The 23,476-nt window shown below is 36.7% G+C and overlaps 1 protein-coding gene across 1 annotated transcript in view; it reads left to right on the top strand.

Moving 5' to 3' along the window:
• The window catches only part of KAL1 (Kallmann syndrome 1 sequence), a 127,512-nt gene that overhangs the window by 53,402 nt on the left and 50,634 nt on the right, over nucleotides 1-23,476 (top strand). Inside the window, exons 4-5 of the mRNA XM_010004655.1 lie at nucleotides 15,193-15,255; nucleotides 18,339-18,561. Coding sequence (XP_010002957.1) covers nucleotides 15,193-15,255; nucleotides 18,339-18,561 — 286 coding nt within the window. The remainder of the gene's footprint in view (nucleotides 1-15,192; nucleotides 15,256-18,338; nucleotides 18,562-23,476) is intronic.

Raw genomic sequence — 23,476 nt, 5'->3', positions numbered from 1 at the left:
TCTTTGAGCCTCACCTGCTCATCTTTGCAAAATGCTCATTCTTTCTCACTCTAAAGGGCAAAGGGACTTGAGTCTCCTCTTGTACTGCTTAACTTAATAGCAGTGGGGACTGATGACATTTCTCAACTACATCTTGACTAATACTTTTGTATGCTTCTCACATAACCTTCACTGATTACTTTGTAAAGACACCATTTCTATTTTCCAAACTGGATCCAGTGAGTTGGGAAACATTATTGTTCTGTGTTCATAGTACTTAATATGTGCGTGGTTTGAGTGGCTGTAGAAGAAGCAGTGCACCAAAGATAAAGCCCACTACAGATCTTTTTTTATTTATAATCTGCATAAAGTTGAATAAAGCTTTTGTAAGGCATTGGCATAACTCAGGTACAACACCCTGAAAAGCTTTAGCATATACAAACCCTCAAAAATATTTATGTGTGGGGAGAGTATGGTGAGTATTTTGGACTGATCAGGTGTTCCTTGTATAAACTTGGGAAGTAGGTGCTACTGCTTAGTCTGCTTCTGTTTATGCTTTGAAGGCACTATTTCAAATATCAAATGTCTCTATCTTCTGTACTGTGTACTGTGTTGCAGTAGTCAAAGTTATCCTTTTAAAGCTACATTTCAACCTTTTTTTTAAAAAGTCAATCTGCCTGTAAATGGTATGTCATTTAGAAAAATCAGTAAAATGCTGTCATGAAGGAAATAACTTCTGGAGACTCTTACAGCAAATGTTGTGATTGACTTTCCTTCTTGGGGAAGTTTAGACTATGAGACTGGCAAATAACAGACTTTAGAGTATTCTCTCTTTCTTCTGAGATATTACATGGAGGTTTGCAGCGTACATGAAATTTAGTCCTGCTTTTGCAGTGGGAAATGGCAGAATGTGCCAAAACGAACCATGAAGCAAATAAAATAAAGCTCTGAAATAAAAGCTTTAGCTTATAGTATTTGCAGGGCAAGTCAGTTACTTGAGCATAGTTAGTGGCAATAAATTAGTTGGAAACGTGTTACAGATGAAACAGGCATGTTTTTTCTCTTCGACTTCTTGGATTGGATTTGTGCCCAGAGAGATATGGTGACATTTTTCAAGAGCTGTGTTACAGTGATTTATTTTATACATATGAGAAGTATTCTTCTAGTTTAAAAAATACTTTAAATGTCTTAACACCACATCTTTATTATGCTGTTGTCAGATCCAGAAGAGGGAAAAAAACCACAACCAAAAACTGTATCATCAGCTAGTTTGTCAGTATAGATTGTACTAGTAGAGCTTTTTGATACTCCTCTATCAAAATGCTTATAGGGATGCAGTTATAATGGTATAAAAGGGATTTTACAGGCACAGGATAATTTAACTTAACCACGACAGGCCATCTTTAAGAGCACATTATTTGATGCAGTAAGCTTCATCTAAATGAGAATGATTTTTGTACATATCATGAGTCTTAGTAACCAAAGTAAATCCTGAGATACACTCAAGAAAGTGTTTTCTAACATGGATGAAGGACATTCTTGCCTACAGTGAAGCCCCTTTCTGGAAAGGCTCTTATATCTGAAGTATCTTGATGTAGTCGTCTCTGTTGGTCATCTTCAGGCCTGGGAAAGATTTCAGAAGTTATACTGAATAAGAAAAGGATGCATGAAAGGACCAAGGAGGAGGCGAGTAAATAATCTGTAATGGACACAATTCAGAAGGATATATTTTTCAAGCTGCTTATTAATGCCTGAAGAAAAATTGTATTCATAGGTGAGAAGAACTGTAAAAGATACAATTTTAAATTAGTTTCTTAAAAATGCAGATATAGATGGGTCTAGGAGGTTAAAATTAAAGAGAGAAAGATGTATTTGGACAACAGACTGTGGCAGCTGTTGTGCTGTTGCCTTTTTAAAAAATATGAATGGAAAGATTGTTTATGTAAGTGGCTTGGCCTAAATGTTGTTCCAGAATTTGTGCCAAATACATGAATTATTCTTAAGATACTTCGGGCCAAGCTCTGTCTCCTTGGCTGCCTGGGTGGCTTCTGTTGATTTTAATGAACATTGCATATGTTTATTCAAGCACAAAATCAGCCTTATGATACTGAGTCAGTGAGGTTAAACCATCAAACAGGTTGTTTCTCTAGAAATATATAACCAAATTTTAGGAAACTTGAAAAAGACATTTGTCAGATGCATGTAAACTTTTACAGCCATTCCATTAGGCAATTGTAAAGTGCAGGAGAGAGATATTATATTTCTTCACAGTCAGATATTATTAAGACCTTTTTAATAGTAAATTCCTGAAATATGTTTCGTTCTGGTGTGTGCAAAAAAAGTATTCAAATTTTTTGCACTGTTTCTGAAATAAGGTAATTTGCATTATTTGATTTTAAAAAACTGACATTTACTGTAATAGACTGTAAGTCTGTTTTATTTTACAAGTAATTCTGGAAACAGTGTCAGTATACTTACTAGCAGTTTTGCCCCTGGGCAGTGGCAATTTTACATGGTGGTAGAAATGTTTTATCTGTCTTGCAAAGTTTAGGGAAAAGAAAGAATTGTGTTTTTTTTGTTGTGGGTTTCTGTTTGTTTGTTTTTGCTTGGGCTTGGTTTCTTTTTCCTTTTTTTTTTTTTTTGTTGTTGGTTTTTTGTTTGTTTTTATTATAGTGTGCCAGTTGATGCATTTGTTCAAACCACTATAGGATTGTTACCTCGAGGTGATTACTTATTTATTTCTAGCCACTTGCCCAAAGAAATACTGTGGAAAATACAAAATTACTAGGACAGATTGTTTGAATAAGCAAAAAATAGTGCCTTGGGGGTTTAATACATAGAACTAAACATGTTTAATATGTTCGAGCAATTGAAAATTATGTAAATTCAAATAGGGTTGCAGGAGTAAAAATTATGAAAATAATGTACAAAATGATTGGTGGTGAAAAAAAGCAACAGATTTTTTCTTATTTCTTGTTCAGAAGTCTCTTTCTGGGTACTTTTCTATCTGCTTTTATGACCAGGTGTTCTTGCATTTAAGAAATATAATACAGATATGACATTTATAATCTTAGTGGATTCTCAAGACAATAATCATAGAATCACAGAATGCTTTGGGTTGGAAGGGACCTTAAAGATCATCTAGTTCCAACCCCCCTGTATGGGCAGGGACACCTCCTACTAGATGAGGTTGCTCCAAGCCCCATCCAACCTGGCCTTGAACACTTCCAGGGATGGGGCATCCACAACCTCCCTAGGCAACCTGTGCCAGTGTCTCACCACCCTCACACTGAAGAATTTCTTCTTAATATCTAAACCAAATCTCCCCTCATCCAGTCATGCCAAGCAAATTAACAATACTTTGATCAGTGGTGGGAATGTAATATTCAGAGACCTGAATTTAGGATTCTTCACAATTTATATGTGATGAAGGTATCCAGGCTCCTTCTGTTTTCCATAGGGATCAAATTAGCGCAGTCAGTGACCTGCAGAGAATTACTTTTCTCACCCTTTAGGAGACACCTATATTAGGTGCTCTGAGAGGTTCTCCACGTGCTGTATTGACTAGGTTGACTAGATCACCATCAGTGAATGGAAAATTAGGTCCATGTTTCACATGTAGACATACAGTTTATATACTTGAGTTTGAATCACACAGTAGGACTGTATTGTTGGTTCACACATGATCATCCAGTTCCATTTGAGCTTCTGTAGAGTCCTGGAGGCATCCATATGGGTCTGGCAGGTGTGACAGATACCTAAGAAAAAGATCTTTGGCTTTTGGGAGTGGCAGCTGGAGGCCAGTTGCCATACTGTGTGTTATATTGGTACCTGTGCCTGGACAGCTGTCTTAAGTACTTTCTTTCCTGACATTTGGCTTTAAAGGGAGAGTCCAACCGTTAAAAAAACATCCTTAAATATTTCATTAGAAGGGGTGGCTATGTAGAAAATTGAAGACTTGGAAATATCCTGACTGAATGAAAATCTGCAGTATTTGATTACACACTGATACACCCTCAGGGATGTACTGCGAGCCTTACAGATGACTTCACGCAGAAAGCTCTGCAGAACTATTTTTAACCCATCCCCCCTTTTCTATTTCCCTCATACAGTGCCATTATTTTCCTTCTTCCTTTTACACACAGTCCTCCAATCTGGCATTTTACCACTACTGCCTCTCACTGAGGTGATAAAAGGTGACATCCAGTTAGAGCTTCCACAACTTCAGAGACCTCAGTGAAGATTTTTCAGAATGGTGAAGTTTTGCAGTTTACAATGACAGTAACTACAGAGCAGCTCGCAGGTATGTCTTCCTCTACAAAACTGACCATTCTGGTATTCTCATCTAGACATGGATTACTGTGAGATTCAGGATGCCTCTGAGCAATCATAGGCAGTCAATTCTTGAGGTTGCCGAGCACTTTCTATCTGGGCTGATTTAATCTAGAATGATGACTTCTGGTTGTAACCCTTTGGCTACACTTCATTAACTGGTGTGCATTTACTTGCATATATTTGCATAAAAGGGCAAGCTATCAATTTAGTCTGTCAGCATACAGAGTGCTATGCAAAGAGCTGCTTTTCAGTCAGTTGTTCTCTGGGGACTTAATACCAACGTGCTTCCATAATCCTACTCTCTTTGATTCCTCTCAGAGCTTGCTCAAGAGTCCTATTAAGATGAATGGCAGAAAACTAGATGAAACATTGCATATCACAAATTTTCACTTTACATTTTTCTGCTGTGCTACAGCATCATCTTCATCACAATTCTATTCCATTTCATAGAATCATAGAATAATTTAGGTTGGAAAAGACCCTTACGAACATTGAGTCCAACTGTTCAAGATCATTTCATCATCTTAACATATGCACACTATGATAGGTCACTTTAGGATGGCTAGATGTAGATTACTATCTATCTTTTCCTTCCTGTATTCAGTGAATAATTAATCAAAATACTCAGCGTCCAAGCTAAATTTAAAAACTAAAAAGCCAGCAAAAATCTTATAATTATTTTAGGAATAATATTTGCCAGCTAAATTGCATATGTAAAGAAAATTTTGCTTGTCCAATTGACATGCTGAATTTACACTGTAAAGTAATGCAGTGATGCCTGTTAGAGCTGCAGAGGTGAACTACTGCATTCATGAATGCTGAAAGCAGAGTGTATTTCTGGGGCTCAGTCAAGTTGCCTTCCCTTCTACCTTGGAAGTAGAAAAGGACAAGGATCTGACCCAGATCTCCTGCCAGGGAAAATGTATCCAGCTCTCTTCTTCCAGCACAGGGCTGAGGATTGATTGAACAGTTTGTTACATTCTATGATATTTTAATCAGAACAATTTATTTATTAACTCAGCTGCCAGTTTGTCCCACTTACCTCTCAACACCATAATGCCAACCTTTATTACTCAGCCTTGGAGGGAAAATGAGATAGTAGTTGTTCTCTAGGCTGTGGTTTTATGACCGGCTTAAACTGCTGCAAGTACAGGCCATCAATTAAAGAGGTGTTTACAGACTCCTCTCTCCTTGCTTTTTGCACATGTCCCAACCCAGACATCTAGGTTTTATGAGGCTACTGAGTGAGCTGAATGGGGTAGTTTACTTGGCTAACCACTGGTCATTTTTTCATTTAAGGTGCCTGTTTCAGCACATTTACATCCAAAGGAGTGCTGGTCCCTGTACAGGACTGCTCCTGTTCTGGTGGCATTCCAGATTTACATGTCTTTATGCCCGTAATGTAACCATAGCCTAAAAAATACAACATTTAGAGAGACACTAAGAAATTCAGCATGTAATGCAGTCTTTCTTGTCTGTGTAGAGCATGCATTGAAAAATAATAAGGAAATCACTTATTTAGGAACCTTTGAAAGAAATTCCTTTGAGACAAGATAGCTATTTTAGATTACTTTGTTAGAATTTTCTAAGATATTTAAACAATGTATTATTTAAATAAACTTTTTTTTTCCCCAAATAATTTGGGAAACTATCTAACTTTTCAGTATTATCCAGCAGTGTTTCTTCTATGAATTGTCTTGTAAATTGATAGAATTTTGCTTGTTTTGGTATTTCAGTAGACTATGTTAAGAGACATGAAGATATCATTGTGAAAAGGAATCACATTCTCTCTTTTTACACAAGATTCAATGGATACAAAAGGGTTTCTAAACACAGGACAGAAAACCATTCTTTGTGTAGTGGAAATATATTTAAAGCTAAGTTTCAGACAATTCACAGTGAACCCACATTTGGGTTTTTGTTCCTGTTGGATTTAGGATTAAGAGAATTTTGACTTCTATTTGTATAAAATGAAGCGTAATTTCTTTTACATATGTTGCTGGTACTTTTTAGAGACACCGTATGTGTTTCTTATTGCTGATCATCATCACTGTTTGGTTTCTTTTCTAAATTTGGTTACTCTGAAAATAATAAAAGTGCAAATCTGTTTTCTTTAGATTCTATTTTTCCCCTTCCTCTCCTCTACACAGATTTCTATCAGTCTACTTTAAGTCAATAGATTTTTCCATTATAGCAACAAGTGTAACTGACTGCACAGAAAACTTTCCAGACTTGCTATTATTAGATTGATTTGTTCATCAATGAGGCAGACAACAGATACAATTAAAAATATTGAGGCCAAGCCATAGAATACAAGTTGCTTGCTTAAGAGTAGGGGCTGAATTTTTTTTCTCAATACAAACTCCTTTTCATTTTTCTGTTCTTTTTCCTCCCCCCTTGCCATCAGTGCATGAAGAAGCGTGCACAGATGCCTGCTGCCAGAGTGTGATACTTAACCTGACCGTCAAACAAGCCTCACAAAGGAAGGCTTTTCAGGTCCCCCAGCGAAACAACCACTGCATTTTATTACGGTGTGAAATTAGAAGTGAAAGGCCCTGTGGCTCTTGCTGTTTAGTAATGCGGAATATGCCCTTTCTGATGGTGATGGTAGTGCTGGGAGGGAAATAGAAAGCTAGGGAAAGGAAACAAAGTAACGATTTAGGCAAAGAGGGCCCCCTTTTTTTGTTGTTGTTGTCTCTGATTGTTAGGTGGTGTATAAAACCGTGGTACTGTGGTGGATACAAGCAAAAAGAACATTTAGTTGCGGCTCCTTCATTCAGAAATGTATGTGTGAATTTGCAGGGTGACATATAAGGAGAGTCATCTGTTATCAGAAGAGTTCACTGGTTTAACTAGTTTATAAAACAGCAACAAAAAACCTTGACTTTGCTTGGAGAGAGCAGCGCTGCTCTGACAGACACTTTAAGTTGCACAGCAAGATGGTGTTTATAACAAGACCGTGTGTGGTTATCTGGAGCTGCCTTGTAACAGATTGGAAGGGGAAAGTGCCAGCTTGAAGAGGCTTTCCCTTATCTGTTTGAGATTGAAAGAATCATGTTTTCCCAGTGAAAATTCAGTGCATATATAAAATGTCAAAATATTTATGCTCACTTTTATTTTAGAAATATTATGTAATCACTAAAGCAAGTATTCAACTATTAGGAAATGAAAAAACCTGTTTATGAGAGAGACATTTCAGAACAGAAGTTGGGTTTCTTTTCATGGAATCAGAATCATTTAGCTTGGAAAAGACTTTTAAGACCATTGAATCCAACTGTAAAGTTATGCATCAGCTGATCACTGTCACTGCCTCAGTTCTCATATCTGGAAGGGAGAAGCTGCTACATTTTGCAGCATACATGTTAGCAGCAAATATTACTGATACAAATAGTACAGCAAATTTTACAGATTACCTTCTTTGGACCCAATCTGCATGGGAAGAGTGGTAGGGAACAGTGATCTAGAAACAGCAGAGGCATAGAAAATGCTGTGTTGCTTACTCTCTAGGTTATAGATGCAATCTTGTAGAAAATTTAAATGCAGATAGAAAGATTTGACTTGGCTGATCCGTGATAGATATGTGGAATAAAGGCAAATATAGCAAATCAGTTCATTGGTAAACTGCACTGCAGACTGCAGCCTGAAAAGCAAAGGAAAAAAAGTTCAGACAGAGAAACAAAGCTGCTACTGTTTTTTAGTTCTGGTAATTTGTTTTATTATTCATTAATATGGTGGCTTCACTACCAAAGAATTCCATACATAAGCAGTAGCACAGAAAGAGGCAGAAAGGCACTAAGCAGTTAAAACTATTATCACTATCAGAAAGAAGTCTGTTAGAGAAGAGCTTCTTTTTTTACAGTTAATTTGTTTTAAAATAATTTATGCACTTTGCCACAGTATGTATCTTGTGTACACACCTAGTGCTCCAGGCTTGACTTATCCTTTATAGCATTTTGCCAATGCTACACCTTGTATCTTGACAGGTGAAGCCTCAGAATGTGGAGATTTATAATAAGGGCCAGGAAGAGTTTTGAAAAATGAGAACTAATTGGCACTAGATGCAGCACATAAAAGGAAGACAATAGAAGAATAGGAAAATGGTCTTTGAGGCAACAGTTTGAATAGGGATAATTGGAACAATTTTAAGGCCAGAGTATAATGGTAGAGGAAACAAAGATGTGAAAAATGGAAAGCATGGAAAAGAATATTATGTTTGCAGCAGTGAAGTGGTGGTGGAATAGCTACTGCTCTGGGACATAACCAAAATATTTGTAAGTATTATAAACATTTCAAAAGATCTTCAGGAGGATCAGAAAGTGCTGGTAGGGCATGCTCCATCAAGCTGAGAGGTTCACATTTAAGGCTTGCGTTTGGAGAGCAACATTGCTTATACAAGACAAAAGTTTCAACAGGAGAAAGATCCATCAAATACTTTGTTTAGGTAATTTGCCTTGAATGTAGGAGGTTTAAGTTCAATTCCATGTTTCAAAATTAGGTGAAATAAGAACTCAAAGTTGTTTTTTGGTGACTGAGGTAAGCTTTAGGTTTTGAGGCAAAAAAAAAGAAAGAAAATACATGTTCCAGTTTCATCTGCTTGTACAAAAAACCCTGTAAACAAACCTTGAAAAGAACTGGTCAGGAATGAGTTTGGGAGCCAATTTTCTGTTGACATCGATGGCCGTGATGTTGATTTAGTAACAAAAAATAGAAACATGAAAAGTATCCTAGGATTAGTCTTCTGTCCTTTCAAACAAACACTTATGCTGGCAAAGTTTGACATGCCAGACAACCAGGCCATACAACCAGATATCAAGCTGTCATACTATTTTCTCTCTAAAAGGACTGAAGTTGAAACTGCTGCATTTCTGCTACAGTGTGATGATACGACTTTTTTTTTTTTTTCTTTTTTTTTTCCTATTTATGTATTAATTTATAATTATTTTAGTTTAGTTTCCAAATATTTTATGTCAAAGCAGTTCCGTCATTTTCAGCACTTGAGTCTGAAGTTCTTGACAAGGGTCTTAGTCTTTCTGGTGCTCTAATGCAGGGTGTTGGAGCATATGGAGAATTGAAATGGTGGATTTTCAGAGATCACTGCTGCCAGAACAGCTTTTTATCCCAGCTTTTGAAACAGACTCCAGTTTAGGAAAAACTCTGTAAAGCTCTGTATATGCAAATGTCTGCACAGACTTAACCGATATACTATGACTAGCCCTTTCCCTATCTCCGTTCCAGGAAATATTGATACTGAGTCATAAAGCTTCCTTTATTTGCATAGGCCATTGAAGGCATTGAGTAACTGAAAATGCTAACACTTGAAATTGTGGTATTGGCATTCTTGATATTGCCTTACTAAAATGAACTGGACAATTAAGAACATGAAATAATTTTTTCAAGCTCATTTTTTTGTTAGATATCCAGCGGTTGCACTTCTAAAGATTTTCTTTACCGTAAGCCTTAATTTGATATTATCAAGTTTGGCTAGTTGTGGAGAGCAGTAATACCCATCAATGTGTGTGCTTTTAGTCCCCTCACACCCAAGTAAAATAAATACACACTGAATGCAGCTATTTGCTATCACAGTTTAAGCTATACTGCTTGACTTTGCAGCCAGTAAAGCTTCTCAAAAATTTTCCCTTCTGGTCTGAAATAACCATTCAAATGAACAGACCACTGTCCAAAATGCTGGTAACAGACAGAAGACAGTTGCACCTAAAACTGCTGTAATTTGCTTCAGTAACTTTATGGCTAAGCCTTATAAGAGGCTGAGTAAACAGAGCTGAAATCGAGGGTTTGTCCACCTCTCTGCTCAAGTAACAGTTTAGAGCTTTAAAGAAATGAGTCAATGTGCTCTCCTTCTCATATTTATTTGGATATTATTTTGAATAATATTTTTTCTATGTCCTTCAGAATTTGTAATGGGAAGATACTGTAGCTATGTCCAGTGCATATGTAATGATATGTCTTGAATCTCTGTTATACAGCTTTTGCTAGTCTTTTCATAAGGGTTATACCAAATTCTGCCAGGAAATACGGGTGTCATTCCTGTTGACTAAGACCACTGCTGGATGGCTTATACTCCTTACTTTCTCACGTTATAGCTCCATACAAAATGCTGTATTTTCATAACTTAACCGCTGTCAAATTGCTCTGGATAAGGTCACATGGTAGTTAACTAGAAAAGTCAAGTAGTGTTTTAGCCTCAGGTTAATCCTAACCATTACAGGTGCCGCCTTCTATGATGTGATATAATATAATGTGATAGTGGCCATGTGGTCTCTGTAGCCATGTGATTACTGTTCCCTACCTCTATATGTCCCTACTTGTTCCCATTGAACCCTGAAGGTTTGTGCTGCAGTGTTTTACTTTACAACTGAAGAGGACTCAGAATAGTTCAGGTAATTGTACCTACGGTACCTACGTCTCCAGTAGAAACACCATTCCCTTAGTTTCAGTGCTGGTCCCAGGGCTTTTGTTGTTACTTTTTTCTGAGCAGTTGACTTCTGAAAAATACAAAGTGGTCATCTGTCCTGAAACACAAGGATGCACTGTCTGAAAGCTGATTATAAATGAAGTATTTATATTTTTCTTTATATATATATATTGTTAATTAGAATAAACTAGTATTTGCAGATGCATTCGTAACCTGTTCCTTGTTATCTGTCCTATCATAGTACTTGTCAGGATGACATCAGTATGGAACAACAAACACTACATTTCAAGAAGGACTGAGAAGTGCTCCTTATGGAGATTTTAAAACCCCAGATCACTCTAACCAAGTAGCACATTCTTTAGTCACCATTTAAAATCTAAGACTTGGCTTTCATTCAAAACCAGCCCTACAATTAGCTTTCAGATGGTATCGGCTGGGTTCCCAGTGTACATGATAATGTCACAGAATAACCCCAACTGTAACTAATTTAATTAAGACTTGATCCTCGTATACAAAATCACTCCTTTTCACCAAATTATGATGCTCACTGACCTACAGTAGAGAAAACAGGCAACACAGAGAACTGTTCTCTGTCACTTAACCCATTTGTTTATTCAGTTACAAAGGAAATATATTACTAGTGTAATGCTCATGGGAATCTGTTTAACACGAGCAGAGAAGTAACTCCAGGTAGCCACATGAAACTGCTATTTTACATTACATAAAAGAATATATTTCACACTTGTTCCTGTTAGTAAAGAAGAAAAGTAGTTGTTCAAACAGCTCAAAAGAAAGTATGTTCTATGATATGATGTTGTTAATACCCAAGATTGACCCCAAGAGTGTTCTTTGCACAGTGCCTGATAGTGAGTACATGCATTTTTCAGGTGCTTGTCTTCATGACATAGCATGTTCTTAAGAGACTCTTCAGTGAAAGGTGTCTTTTTCTTTCTGTTTTGTTTTTTTTTTTTAAATTATTGTTTTTTTTTAACCATCTAGATTCCTATTAATTGAATACTTTAGGACAGCAAAACTCCTAAATATATGTTTAACATAAAATGCTTATTTCTGACCTTGCTGTTGTGAGCAACTGGAATGATGAATTATAATAAAAGAATAATTATGTGAAGCTATAATACTTTGATTCCACCCTATTTATGACAGTTTGCCTATGACTTGGTTCCACTATGGTGTAGGGAGAAGTCTCATTAGGTAAAAATACTGGAGGTAGACTCTGCCACTCTGACATAAATGTTTGCTGTTTAAATATCTATAAATACTCCAGTTATTTAATTTAAATATAATAATTGAAGAAATAAACAATATTTGAAGAAATACTTATTTCAGTTCTTAAATGACGTTTTGCAGTTCACAAGACTTTCAAAATTGCTGTGTTGGTGTAACTCTTTCCAATTTGGGCAACATTTCCCAAGCAAAAGCCTATTGGTCTGGGGGAGCTTCAGATAAGGCCTTTGCTGAGTTGCCTTGAAGTTATTAGAATGGTATTATCTGAATTTCAGTTTTTAGGATGTATGGGCTTTTTTTGTGTTCTCTGAAGACTTGGATTTCAGAAAACAGATGTTACTGTCACAACTTCGTATTTTCTTCATTTTGATTTTTATTATCTGTGAAATGATACCTGTCAGAAAATCTTCAGCTGCTGTGAAGATAAGGTCTGATTTTGCTTTTTTTTGAGAGGCTTTTCAACTTGGTGCTTGCCTTGGCTAGATAGACTAAAAATTGGGGAGATCCATAGCAGAGGGAGAAGTCTTTTACTACAGTACTCTCAAAGTGCTGCAAAATGTATGTTCTTCAGTAGACTCACCTTGATGAATATTCGTAACAAAGCATGCCAAAGATGAGAAAAATCTCAAAACTCTTTGCAGATAAAAGGTGCAGCTCAGAGTGGCATATATGAATGGGATGAGAGATTTTAACAGAACCAAGCAAGTAAAAGATTTTGAGGATGGAGTTTATTGGAAACCTGTGATGTTTGGAAAAAGACAGATTTGTGTACACAATAGTCCTTCAGCTCTAGCTTATATAACACATTTGATCTAGAACACATTTCCGTTTCCACATAAAAAACATCAAGAGAGACTGTGGGAAAAGCAAGGCATCTCTTTGCCTGAGATTACTGCCATTCAGAGGATAAATGTCACCAGACAGCAGGAGGAATCTCAACGTCTCAGCTAGTTTACAGTTTAAATCAAGGACTCAACGGTGAGACCTGGATCCAAGCTTCCAGCGTTTTCAGCTTCTCATTTTAGGGGAACCTCATAACAGAGTAGCTAAGAGAATAAGTGCCGAAACCTCAGTGTTTGTGACATGCTCTAGTCTATGTTATTGCAAACTTAATAGCTACCTTATTAGAAGAACAGTTCCAAACTCTTCTAGTGCAAAGTTATTGGCAGTATTTCTGCCTGCTAGCATTTTTTCTCCAACCTATAAATCTAGGCAATCGTCTTCTGCAGCAGCCCATGGTGCTAGGCTAAGCCAAATACTCTGAGGGCTCTTCATGCAGCAGGAAGAATTTCTTTGTTTATGTATAGGTAAGGGTGTATTCTCTGACTAGAACTTATGATGGAGGCCTTATGGCTCATTACACCATCTCTTTTCCTTGGAGTATTCTGAGAGCAGTCAAACTGCAGGGTACTGCTCAGTCCTGGATCATTTTTTTCATCTTTCAGTGTCTGAGTAGAAATGCCCATTGTTTCTGCCTTTGCTGGTGGCAGGTGGTGCTGGTAGCCTGGGCTGTCCTGAGTGATTACTGGGACAGACTGGCAGCCAGGCAAGGAATCAGTGCTGGAGCCTACTTACATTGCAGGTAAAGATATCCTGGTACAAATGCCTTGAACAAACCCTCTGAAGCGTACATCATCTTAGTGTTTCCTTCTAGGAATGCCAATGTTTTTTTATTTAAAGCCTGTAATGAATGTGCTCCAGCAATATAGTCAGCATCAACTGGGTCCTAGTCATCATCTCATGGTTGTGGATCTGCTGGTGTAGGTCTACTGTCTGTGGCTGTGCAGCAGTGAAAGAAGAGCTGGGAGAAGGCAAGGATACAGAAATCCTGACAGCCTTCGGGATCACCGACCAAACCTCGGTGTGGCAAAATGTTGACTGCTGTGTCTTTTTACCATTTATATCTCTGTAATCTGGGGCTAAATCCATCAGGAGAGTTGTAAAATTGGCATGATGGTGGAGTTGTCCTCAAATGTGCAGTAAGTAGACTACAGCAGGATCAACACTCTAATTAATTAAACTTATTGGCTTCAGTGACACTTTATAATGTATTCTTCTAAGTATTCTTAGCATATATACAGCACATGTGAATTTTGAAGAGCTATAAATATGGTCTAAAATGCCAAAATATACTTACAAAATAGTTTGAATGGTATTTTTAATTTCTGAAATATGTAACCACTGTGACTAATGGGCTTACTGTATTTTTCAGACTTAGTTGCTAGTAAGAAAAATGCTTAACCTTAAAAGCACTACTTTTTTTAGCACAATAAGGATACAGTTGGTCAGCTTTTGAGATACAGCCAATGTCACACTTGTTTCTGCATAGCATAAATGCATATGAATTCAATCTAATGCTATGTATAAGAGAAACAAATTATATAAATAGTGAATTTCATGTCAAAGGCCTTTCTTTTTGTTGCAAGAGGTAACTTGCCACTATTACTGGAAAGAGTAGGTGTTACTAACTCCCAGCAATGCCAGTATTTCCCAAGATTTGTCTAACAAAGAGAGAAGGTTTTAGAATGTGATGTTTCAGCTGCAGTAAATACTTTTAATAGTGTGATTTTTTCTTTATGCTGTGGTGTGAAGTTTGAATGTGGTTTTCAACATTTGAATGTCAACTCTCATTGCAGTAGAGGCTAAAGGTGAAGAAATGATAATATGGTACTTGAAATAAAGTGGTTTTACTAACAGACCAGTGAACATTGTGGTTTTATACAGGAATAGTGGCAAAACCTCTGCTGAGTTAATTCTATAGCTTGATGAAATAGTTTCTTGCTTGAGAAGGCAAGGAGTTCATCTAATCTTTAGGCTGATCAGTGAGGAGAAGACTTAACTTTCTGTAGTTTAGAGCAGTGCTTTTGACATTGCCTCTGTGATCCAGTGACATGATGTTAAAATGGTATTAGCCCTAGGTTCAATAAGGCAGAAAATAGGATGGCGTATAAACAAGTGAGGCAATTGCCTTGTACAGGAAGAAATACTGACAATTTTTCTTCTAATCTAACCATGGCTTGGCATGACCTTAGTCTGACACCATGACTCAATGACACAATCTTATCCTCAGGAGAAGTGGATTTCTGAAGCCTATTAACTTCCTATGGGCCAAACAAACAACTGGAGAAAAAAATGGGGTTATTTGTGGTTGTTTATTTCTTTCTCTTCCTGACACTTCTGTGCCTCTTGATTCTTCCTAGTGCCTGGAGCCCTGCAAAGAGTCCTGGGATCTCAAGAAAAACCATTGCCAAAGCTTCTGTGAGGTACGTCAGCCTAAGGGCACGATTTCTCACTTTGTTCCAGCTGTCTCTTTCATTTAAATTATTAGCTTCAAGGAAACAGGCAACAAACATGGGATTTTTACAGTATTCACCTTCGTTTGAATGGATACTCATATGGCAATTTAGCTATATTAAGTTTTATCCTGACCAAATTATGTATATCAACTTAAAGTTTTAAAGACTTGATCCAACCACAGTTACGTAGCTTCCATCCTGTAAATTGCTGTTTGTACCACATATACTTCTGTCTTTTCTGAACACGTTTAAGAAATAATATCTGTGTTTAAAAGATAAAGTGTCATTGTGTGAAAAGCCTTGTGCTTGGAAAGTCAATCTGATTTCTAAAAGCATATCTCTCCACGAGTAATTGGATTGTGGAATCTTAGTTCAGATGACTACTGTCAAAATACGTAATTATTCAGGAGGTAGTCTTTGAAGGACTGTTTCTGAATCATATTTCAGAATAACCTTGTGAATAAGAAAATCTAGATCACATAAACTAGTACAAAAAAAGGAGGTGATTTTATTGGATTTAAAATGTCACTCTGCTGTTACAGTCTATTTTTTTTTTTAGTACAAAATGGAAAGATCATCTTAATAGAAAGCTGCATTATAATAACTAAAACAGTATAAAGATACACCTTTATTCAAATCTATGGAAGTTCACTTTTATGAAGATTTTCAACTTTTACTAGAAAAAAATAGAAGCAACAATAACTGACATTATTATCTTAGTGATACACTGAAGTTCCTCCTTCCTCATCACTGTGGACACAGGTTTTCTGGTACAAGAGCATGTTTCATGTTTAAATTATTTTAAGCATCATGAAGATGAATAGCAAAAGCTGTAATTTTAATTAAAAAAAAGATCTGACTGTATAAATAGGGATTATGGGATTACTGATTTACGTGGTTACATTAGAAAAAGAAGTAAATATTTCTCATTAAAACCAATCCTTATAGGAGATTTTAAACCCAGATTGATTACTGCTTCCTCATATACAAAACTTGAGGATGGATCTACCTTTTGTCATTCTCATGTTTCACTTCTGACTCAGATTGTATGTTTCCAGATATGGGTGAAAATAGGTATAAAATTGGTTTAAAAGGAAAACACTTGTAGAACACTATTCTATTGTTGTTAAAAACAGTGAGCATCTCTCTTTGATTAGAATTTTGTGGTGGAAGCTAAATTTAGAACTTCAAAGGCCCGTAATGAAGAGCAGCACATTTAGCAGCTAACTGAAAAATGAGCTGTGAAATAGGGTGAGGAGGAGAAGCCTTGAGGATGTATTATGCCTCAGGGAGCTATAAAGTTTTTAATTAAGTAGCTGCAAATTTGTGATGTTTTAGGATTTTAAATTAGCCTCACACACAAGCACATGCACACGTGGGCTTGGCACACAAAAGCACAGGATCACTTTCCTTTCTTTTGGACTCATGCATGCTCCATAGACATTGTTGAATTGAAAGAAATGAGGCTGTTTTCCTTTGAAAGTGTTTTCAATCTTTTTGCATTTTGTAAAATACCTGGAAGCACCAAATTAGCTTTGTGTTCTCAAGGTCCCTTCTTGGTATGTTACTTCTTATCTGCTGAATGGATGTACCAATCTTAAAGGACCTCTATGTATGAAGAAGAGAAGGAGACAGTTTATCTGACTCACTTTTCCCCATAAATTCGGTTTCCTGATAGTTTAGCTTCTTAATTGGCTAACCATGTGATCAGGTGCATTCTAATGGAGGGAACAGCATGTCCAAGGATCACTGGAGTTAGTAGGAGATATAAGCACTGCTTGTTTTGGCAGCCTTTAAGGTAGTTAAGCCATAACACCCAAATGCATGTTTAAAAGCTTGATTCAAAAATTCAAAACTGTTCTGTAGGCCAAGGTGGGAGAGGTAACCTAGTGTCACATTCTTGGACCACAGTAACTTTGGAAAATAAACTGATGCATAGTGTGTGAAACAACTGGGCTTCCTGAATAGCAAAGAGTCTTTCACATTTTGCCAGAAGTGTAAGAGCAGTAAAAATAAGAAAGTAAAATGTTTTAATAAGAAAGGAAGTTTCAGAAGTTACATGAATAGTTGGACGGAGAGTGGGTTATAACTCCTGTGTGGGCTCAGGAATCTGTAAGTCAGCTTTGCCGTGATGGAAGGTTTTTGGTTGCTCTGAGATAGAAAGGCAGGCTGTAGGTAACCCCAGTTCCATGGCTTGCTCATCTACAGTTTCACCAATCACTGTGAGGAAAGAACTTTAGCTAGTTTTGCACCAAACTAACTAAAGCACCTGATAAAAGAGGAGGCGAAATCCCCATGTGACACAGTGTTCTCCCCAGGGTTGCAAACCTCTGAGTAGTACATATGGTATAAGATATCTATGCATTGAAACAACCTCTTGTATATTTAGGACTCGATTTCTCAAAGTAGCATTTACTTTGATCTTTAGTCAAGATATTTAAGGCTTATTTCATTCTGTATTTTCTGCTGATCGTTTTATCAGAAATTTAGTTCCAGTTCCATGAAGAGTTATACAATTGCTAATATGCTGGCAAGAATATAAAGATGCTGCAAAATCTTCTCTTAGCCAAGCAGTATAATGAAACCAGATTTCACTTATTTGTCTAAAGTGGCGTTACATCAGATACTGTGGGTAAAGTGTTGTGAAGTACAAAGGGAGGAATGTGGGGTAGTCAAAAAAAAAAAAAAAGCCTGTCTGACTGTTGCTTCCCCTTTGTTTTGGGAATGTTTTTATTCTGTCATTGAGCAACTTTGTAGCCAGCCAATGTGAGGAAAACAAGGGAAAGCTGGCAAATACAGACAACTTTATTCCACTAAAGATGGTGGTCTTACTTGAGGGAATTGCTCATTCTGTACTTGGAAAGCTTTTTTAGAAGTGGCTTGAATATATAAATCTTCAGGGATAGTCTTGCAAAAGCTGAAAAGCTGAATTTTCCTTTAGGAGGTCTTGGAAAACGTACTTTTTTGTTGTGTTTGTGTTTGTTTTTTTGGATTGTGCTTTTTTTTTTTTCTGTTGAAAATTTTATACAGTTCTTTTGTTTTCCCTTTAGCCTCTTTTCCCCAAGAAGAATTATGAATGCCTAACAAGCTGTGAATTCCTTAAGTACATCCTCTCTGTGAAGCAAGGGGACTGCCCGGCACCTGAGAAGGCCAGTGGTTTTGCAGCTGCCTGTGTTGAAAGCTGTGAAACTGATAGTGAATGTTCCGGAGTGAAGAAATGCTGTTCCAATGGATGTGGTCATACGTGCCAAATTCCAAAAAATCTGTACAAAGGTAGAGAATATTAATATGTACTTGTACTGGGCTAATAACTTCAGGACATCATAAAGTCTTCTAGAAAAACCGGACTTTAATTTAATAGGAATTTGTGTGGATGGGAAGAAAAAGTGGAGGGCCCTGTAAAGGCTGAAAGGCTGGAAAGCCAGATAAAAATGTTGCTCAAGGTTCTGATATTTTTTTTCCCCGTGTGATGCTCATGTCTGGAAATCTGTAGAATGTAAACATGTGGCTATTATGAATCATCTTAAGCAGAACAAACATGCCAGTTTAGGTGAAATCTCACTTAATTTGATGCAGATGGGAGAGATTGCCACAAGAAAATATTTAATGATAAATAGCTCAAGTCCTAATAAACACAAATAACATTTGTATTTATAAGCAAATAGGAAGTGTGAGATAATCAGATAAAAGGACAAATCAATGCAGTATATTTGGCATTGGTGTTCTTACTTACCTAAGAACAAAATAGTGAAAGGTTATAATATCCACATATATATTAAATCATTATTTAAATCTAAGGCGATCTTATTAAAATATTTTTAATTTATTTGAGTTGTGACATTCTGTGAAAAAGATTTTCCTTGACATCCTTTGGAAAGAAAATACAGACTAAGAAATTATTTGCTTAGAAAAACTCCAGTTTTTAATTTGTTGGAATTAAAAAAAAGCTTTCTACATGGAAAAATTCTGAAAATATGCTTCTGGCACAGAACAAAGAGCATTTATAAAAGGCACTTTCTTGTTCCACAGAGTTAGAAATTTGTTTGTTTTTTTTTAGAAATCTATTCTCTTTATTTCAGTGTTAAAAAATAAATATTAATCAGTTATTATTCTGACAGGATGGGCTCTCTGTGGAGAGCCTTATCAGCAGAACTCAGAACTAAGCTCCAGACTTAGGTCTGAATCCAGACTTATTTCTATCTGTGGATGGAAAAATAGTAAAATATGTCAAGGAGACAGTGATTTTATTTTTAAGTGTATTGGTTGAATGGAAATGTTGGTGCATCTTTTCGAGTGTCCCTAGTGATACAAGTATGTACCAGAAATAATGTGCTTTGACTTTTGAATCCTCTCTGATTGCACTGCATTATTTACTTACATAAATAGAGAAAATTTGGTCTGGAAGTCATAGAGACTGAGCAAACATAAAACTGATGAAGGCAATACTCAAAGTATTTGGAACAGCAGACAATACTGTGATCAGATTTCTGCTGCAGAAGGGAAATTCTCTTACTTCCAAGAGACTTCAGAGAAGCCTCTTTATAAGGAATGAATGCACCTTTATACACAGCACCTTTCAAAACGAAAATTATTAAAACAGATCACTTAGTAATTTCTTTCATCTTCTTGAGACAAATGACCAGAGGAATAAACTGGCATTCGTATTGTATAAGTTATGATTTACATGATCAGGCTCCATACCACAACTATAAAGCATTCCAGTAAATGTAACAGCTGGAAGTAGCAAAATGAGAGCAAAACAAGCAAGCAAACAAACAAATGAAACAAGACACATGCTTTTGGAGAGGACGCAGGACATGGCAGGATGCGATACATTGTAAAACTGTGCACTGGAAAGTCTACTTCTGTTCATCCTAATGACACAGGAACAGAAGGAGCCTTCTCTAATGTCTTATGACCTAGCTGCAGAAGGTGCTTGCTTGTAAAAGCATATGTGTCTTGTAGAGGAAGGGTAAGCCCAATATTGTACTGCCTTCTCAGCTGATGAATTCATCTAATTAGCATCTTCAACCTGTCTTTCTGCAACAAAGGACAAATAGAAGCAGAGTAGGCTTGCTATTCATTTCCCCCAGGGGTAAATGACCTTCCTGTCACTAAGGAAGGGAAAACTGCAATGACTAAGATCTAGTTAATAAGTATAGTACTTATTCTTATCATTTTGATAGCACTCACAGCTATAAAATGAGCTCAAATTTAATCTCAGAAGAGTCTACAGAGGTTCCTATACTTTCTGTTGATTAAACTCTGGAGATTAGTTCTAACAGCAGATATAAAATACCCATCTGATTTGCTAGATTTGCAAACTGGATTTCCCCTTTAGAACTAAGTACTGAAGCCTGATACTAGAAGAATATCAATGTAAGTACACTTGCACTGAAGTTAGATTGGCTAGTGTTGTTGGAGCAACATAGCGAGTCCAGTTACTTGTTATGCTAATTGTTTATCGGCTTGCGTTTGCTGTAATCTTCAAACTGTCCATTATCATTGCATTTTTTCTTCTCCATTGGTAATATTATTAATCAGGTACAGAGTCTTCACTTTTTCTTTTTTTTTTTTCCCCTGTAGTGTAGTTATCAAATGTTTTCTTTTACTCCACTGATGTCTGCCTCATCTACATCCTTTACATTATCTCAGCTAGTGAAGAACTTCAGAAATGTCCCTTCTCCATGGCCTAATTTTTTAATTATTTTTTTTTAATGGACATAATGAAGTTATAAATAACAGTAGGTGTCTAAAGTTAGATTTGTTACTTCAGAGACAGAAATGGGGGAAATATCTGTGCTTGGAAAGGAAACAATTTAAAAATGCAGAAAAGAAGAAAAGGAGAGAAAGGGATGGCAAATGCTTGATCAGGTTTGCTTTGTCTAACCTGCACATGTGCATCCCCAAGTAAAGACAAGGACATGTATCTCTTTTTACACTCAGCTGGTGTCAGCTGAAAATATTATTTATTACCTTTCTCCTGTTGAGAAGTTAGTCTTCTCTCAGATGTGATGATACACCTACTTGTGTGATCCTTCTAGGACTCCTTTTTAACAAATATTTACAGTTCATGATGTCTAAACCAGTTTAACTAATTTAACTAATTTTGTCTGAAATTTGTAAGGGGGCAATCAATACAGCAGACCAAACTGGATGAGGTAAATTGTAAAGAGAAATTAATGACATTTAAAGGGTATGATGATATGACAATGTCATAATAGCCAGAGACAGATGGTCATACACGTTTTAAAGACTCTTTTAACACCTTAAGAAATAGTTTTGTGTTGAAAAAATAATGTACATTTTTAAAGGTGTACTTCTCTGAGTCTTTGAAAAACTGGTTTTAGAATTGTCTTACGTCTATGAATGCATCCTCTGCAGTCCAAAACCCTTCTGTGGAAACTTCTTTAATACCAAGGGAAGCTACATTTAAGATACAGTTTCTTATAATGGACCAGTGTGCATTTATTTTTCATGGCACAGGTATACATGTGCTATCTGAAAGACACTTTCAGAAACATTTTTCCTGAGCTCTGGTTGGCACACATGGAGCAATCAGTTATTTAATTCTTCTGTTCAGCACTGCAGACTTCAGAGAACTAATTTGTTCCAGCGTGATGAACGGGCTGACCATTTACATAATGAAAAGCACATTGAAGAGGAATTGGATCTACACATCTGGATATGAAGTTGGTGGTGGTGGTTCTACAAAAGCATTTGTGAAATGCAGGCGGAGCTGTGCTCCCTGGGCTTGTGCTGCTGAGCTCCATCTGCACACAATTGCCTCACGCCGGCGCGGCTGAAACACTTCCAATCGACTGAATCCTACTGCCCCTAATGCAAAACAGATGGAAGTTTTCTTAACATGCAAATTGTAGGATTATTGTACATTGTAATTAAAGAGGGATTTTCAAATGTGGGAATCCAAAGTGACATGTTCTGTGATGTTCGCTGTCTTAGACTAAGCCTGCTGGCTGTTGAAGGATATCCAGAGTTTAAACTGCTGTGATAACCAGATTTAAGCACTGGGTTTTCCTGTGGTCCATTTTGTGTTTTTTGGAGGGCTACAGTGTACATTTTTATTTACTCATCTCTAATTGTGTAATCAGATTTAGGAGAAGACTCTAAAAATATAGGAGTTTGTTCGCCTAAGGAAATATTGGTACTCGGTCATCTGTGACAGACTAAATAGGAAACAATTTATAGAACCAACAGATACAGCTGGACTTATGTGGACACCTATTGACATGACAAAATAACTTCTGTGCATACAATAACTTGCTAAGAATGTTTATATGTCAGTGCAGAAATTTTATTTGTGACATATCCTGAAGTGACAAAATGCTGAACACCCAAACATGACTTCCTGAAGTCTGTCTAAATAAATGTATCCAACACTTGATCTGTGGAATTAATCAAAAGATACCAAATTTGAAGAGTTGTTTCTAACTTCAGGCTGCTACAGATGTTTTCAAGAAGGCAATGTTACCAGCAGTAGAAACAACAGAAATAATTGTTCTTCAGTGTTCCTGTGTAATGAGAAATTACTGTAAAATTTTAGAAAGACATTTTTGTCTCTGAAATGTAACAGTTAAACAATGTGTCTATTTTAAGATGCCTTGGCATGAGCTTTCCTAGATTTTTAGGGATGAGTAGAGAGTGACACATCACACAATACAGCTGCACGTGAGTCAATAAGGTCTTACTGTGATGAAAAAGGCAAACAGTTTTCTTAAGTATATCAGACTAATGTAAGTTGTGTGAAATAATCCTGCTTCTCTAGTCTACACTGGTAAGAGCTTAGACACAGTCTGTGTCCAGTGTTAGGCTTAACTCTGGAGGAAGGCCATGGGCCAATGGGAGAGTTTCCAGAGACACCTGAAAGCATGACCAGAGGTCTAGAAACACTGATATAAAAAGAAAATTTAGTGCACTTTGGTTGTTAGACTGAAGAAGAAAACATTCAGAGACATAATAAGTCTTACAGTACATAAAAGTCTCCTCCATAGATGAAGGAATCTGTTCTCCATGATCCATGAACAAGTATTAAATTTAAGATGCAGCACAGGAGAGTAAACAAGGTAGTAAGAAAGCTTTCTAATGGCAAGGATACAGAAGTAGTGAAATTGATGTGATGCTGTGGAAATTCTGTAACTAAATGTGCTTAAGGACTACAGGTAAAACA

Source organism: Chaetura pelagica, unplaced genomic scaffold, assembly GCF_000747805.2.
Source record: "Chaetura pelagica isolate M959 unplaced genomic scaffold, ChaPel_1.0 scaffold178, whole genome shotgun sequence".
Taxonomy (NCBI): Eukaryota; Metazoa; Chordata; class Aves; order Apodiformes; family Apodidae; genus Chaetura; species Chaetura pelagica.
This window is presented reverse-complemented; position numbering and strand designations above follow the sequence as displayed.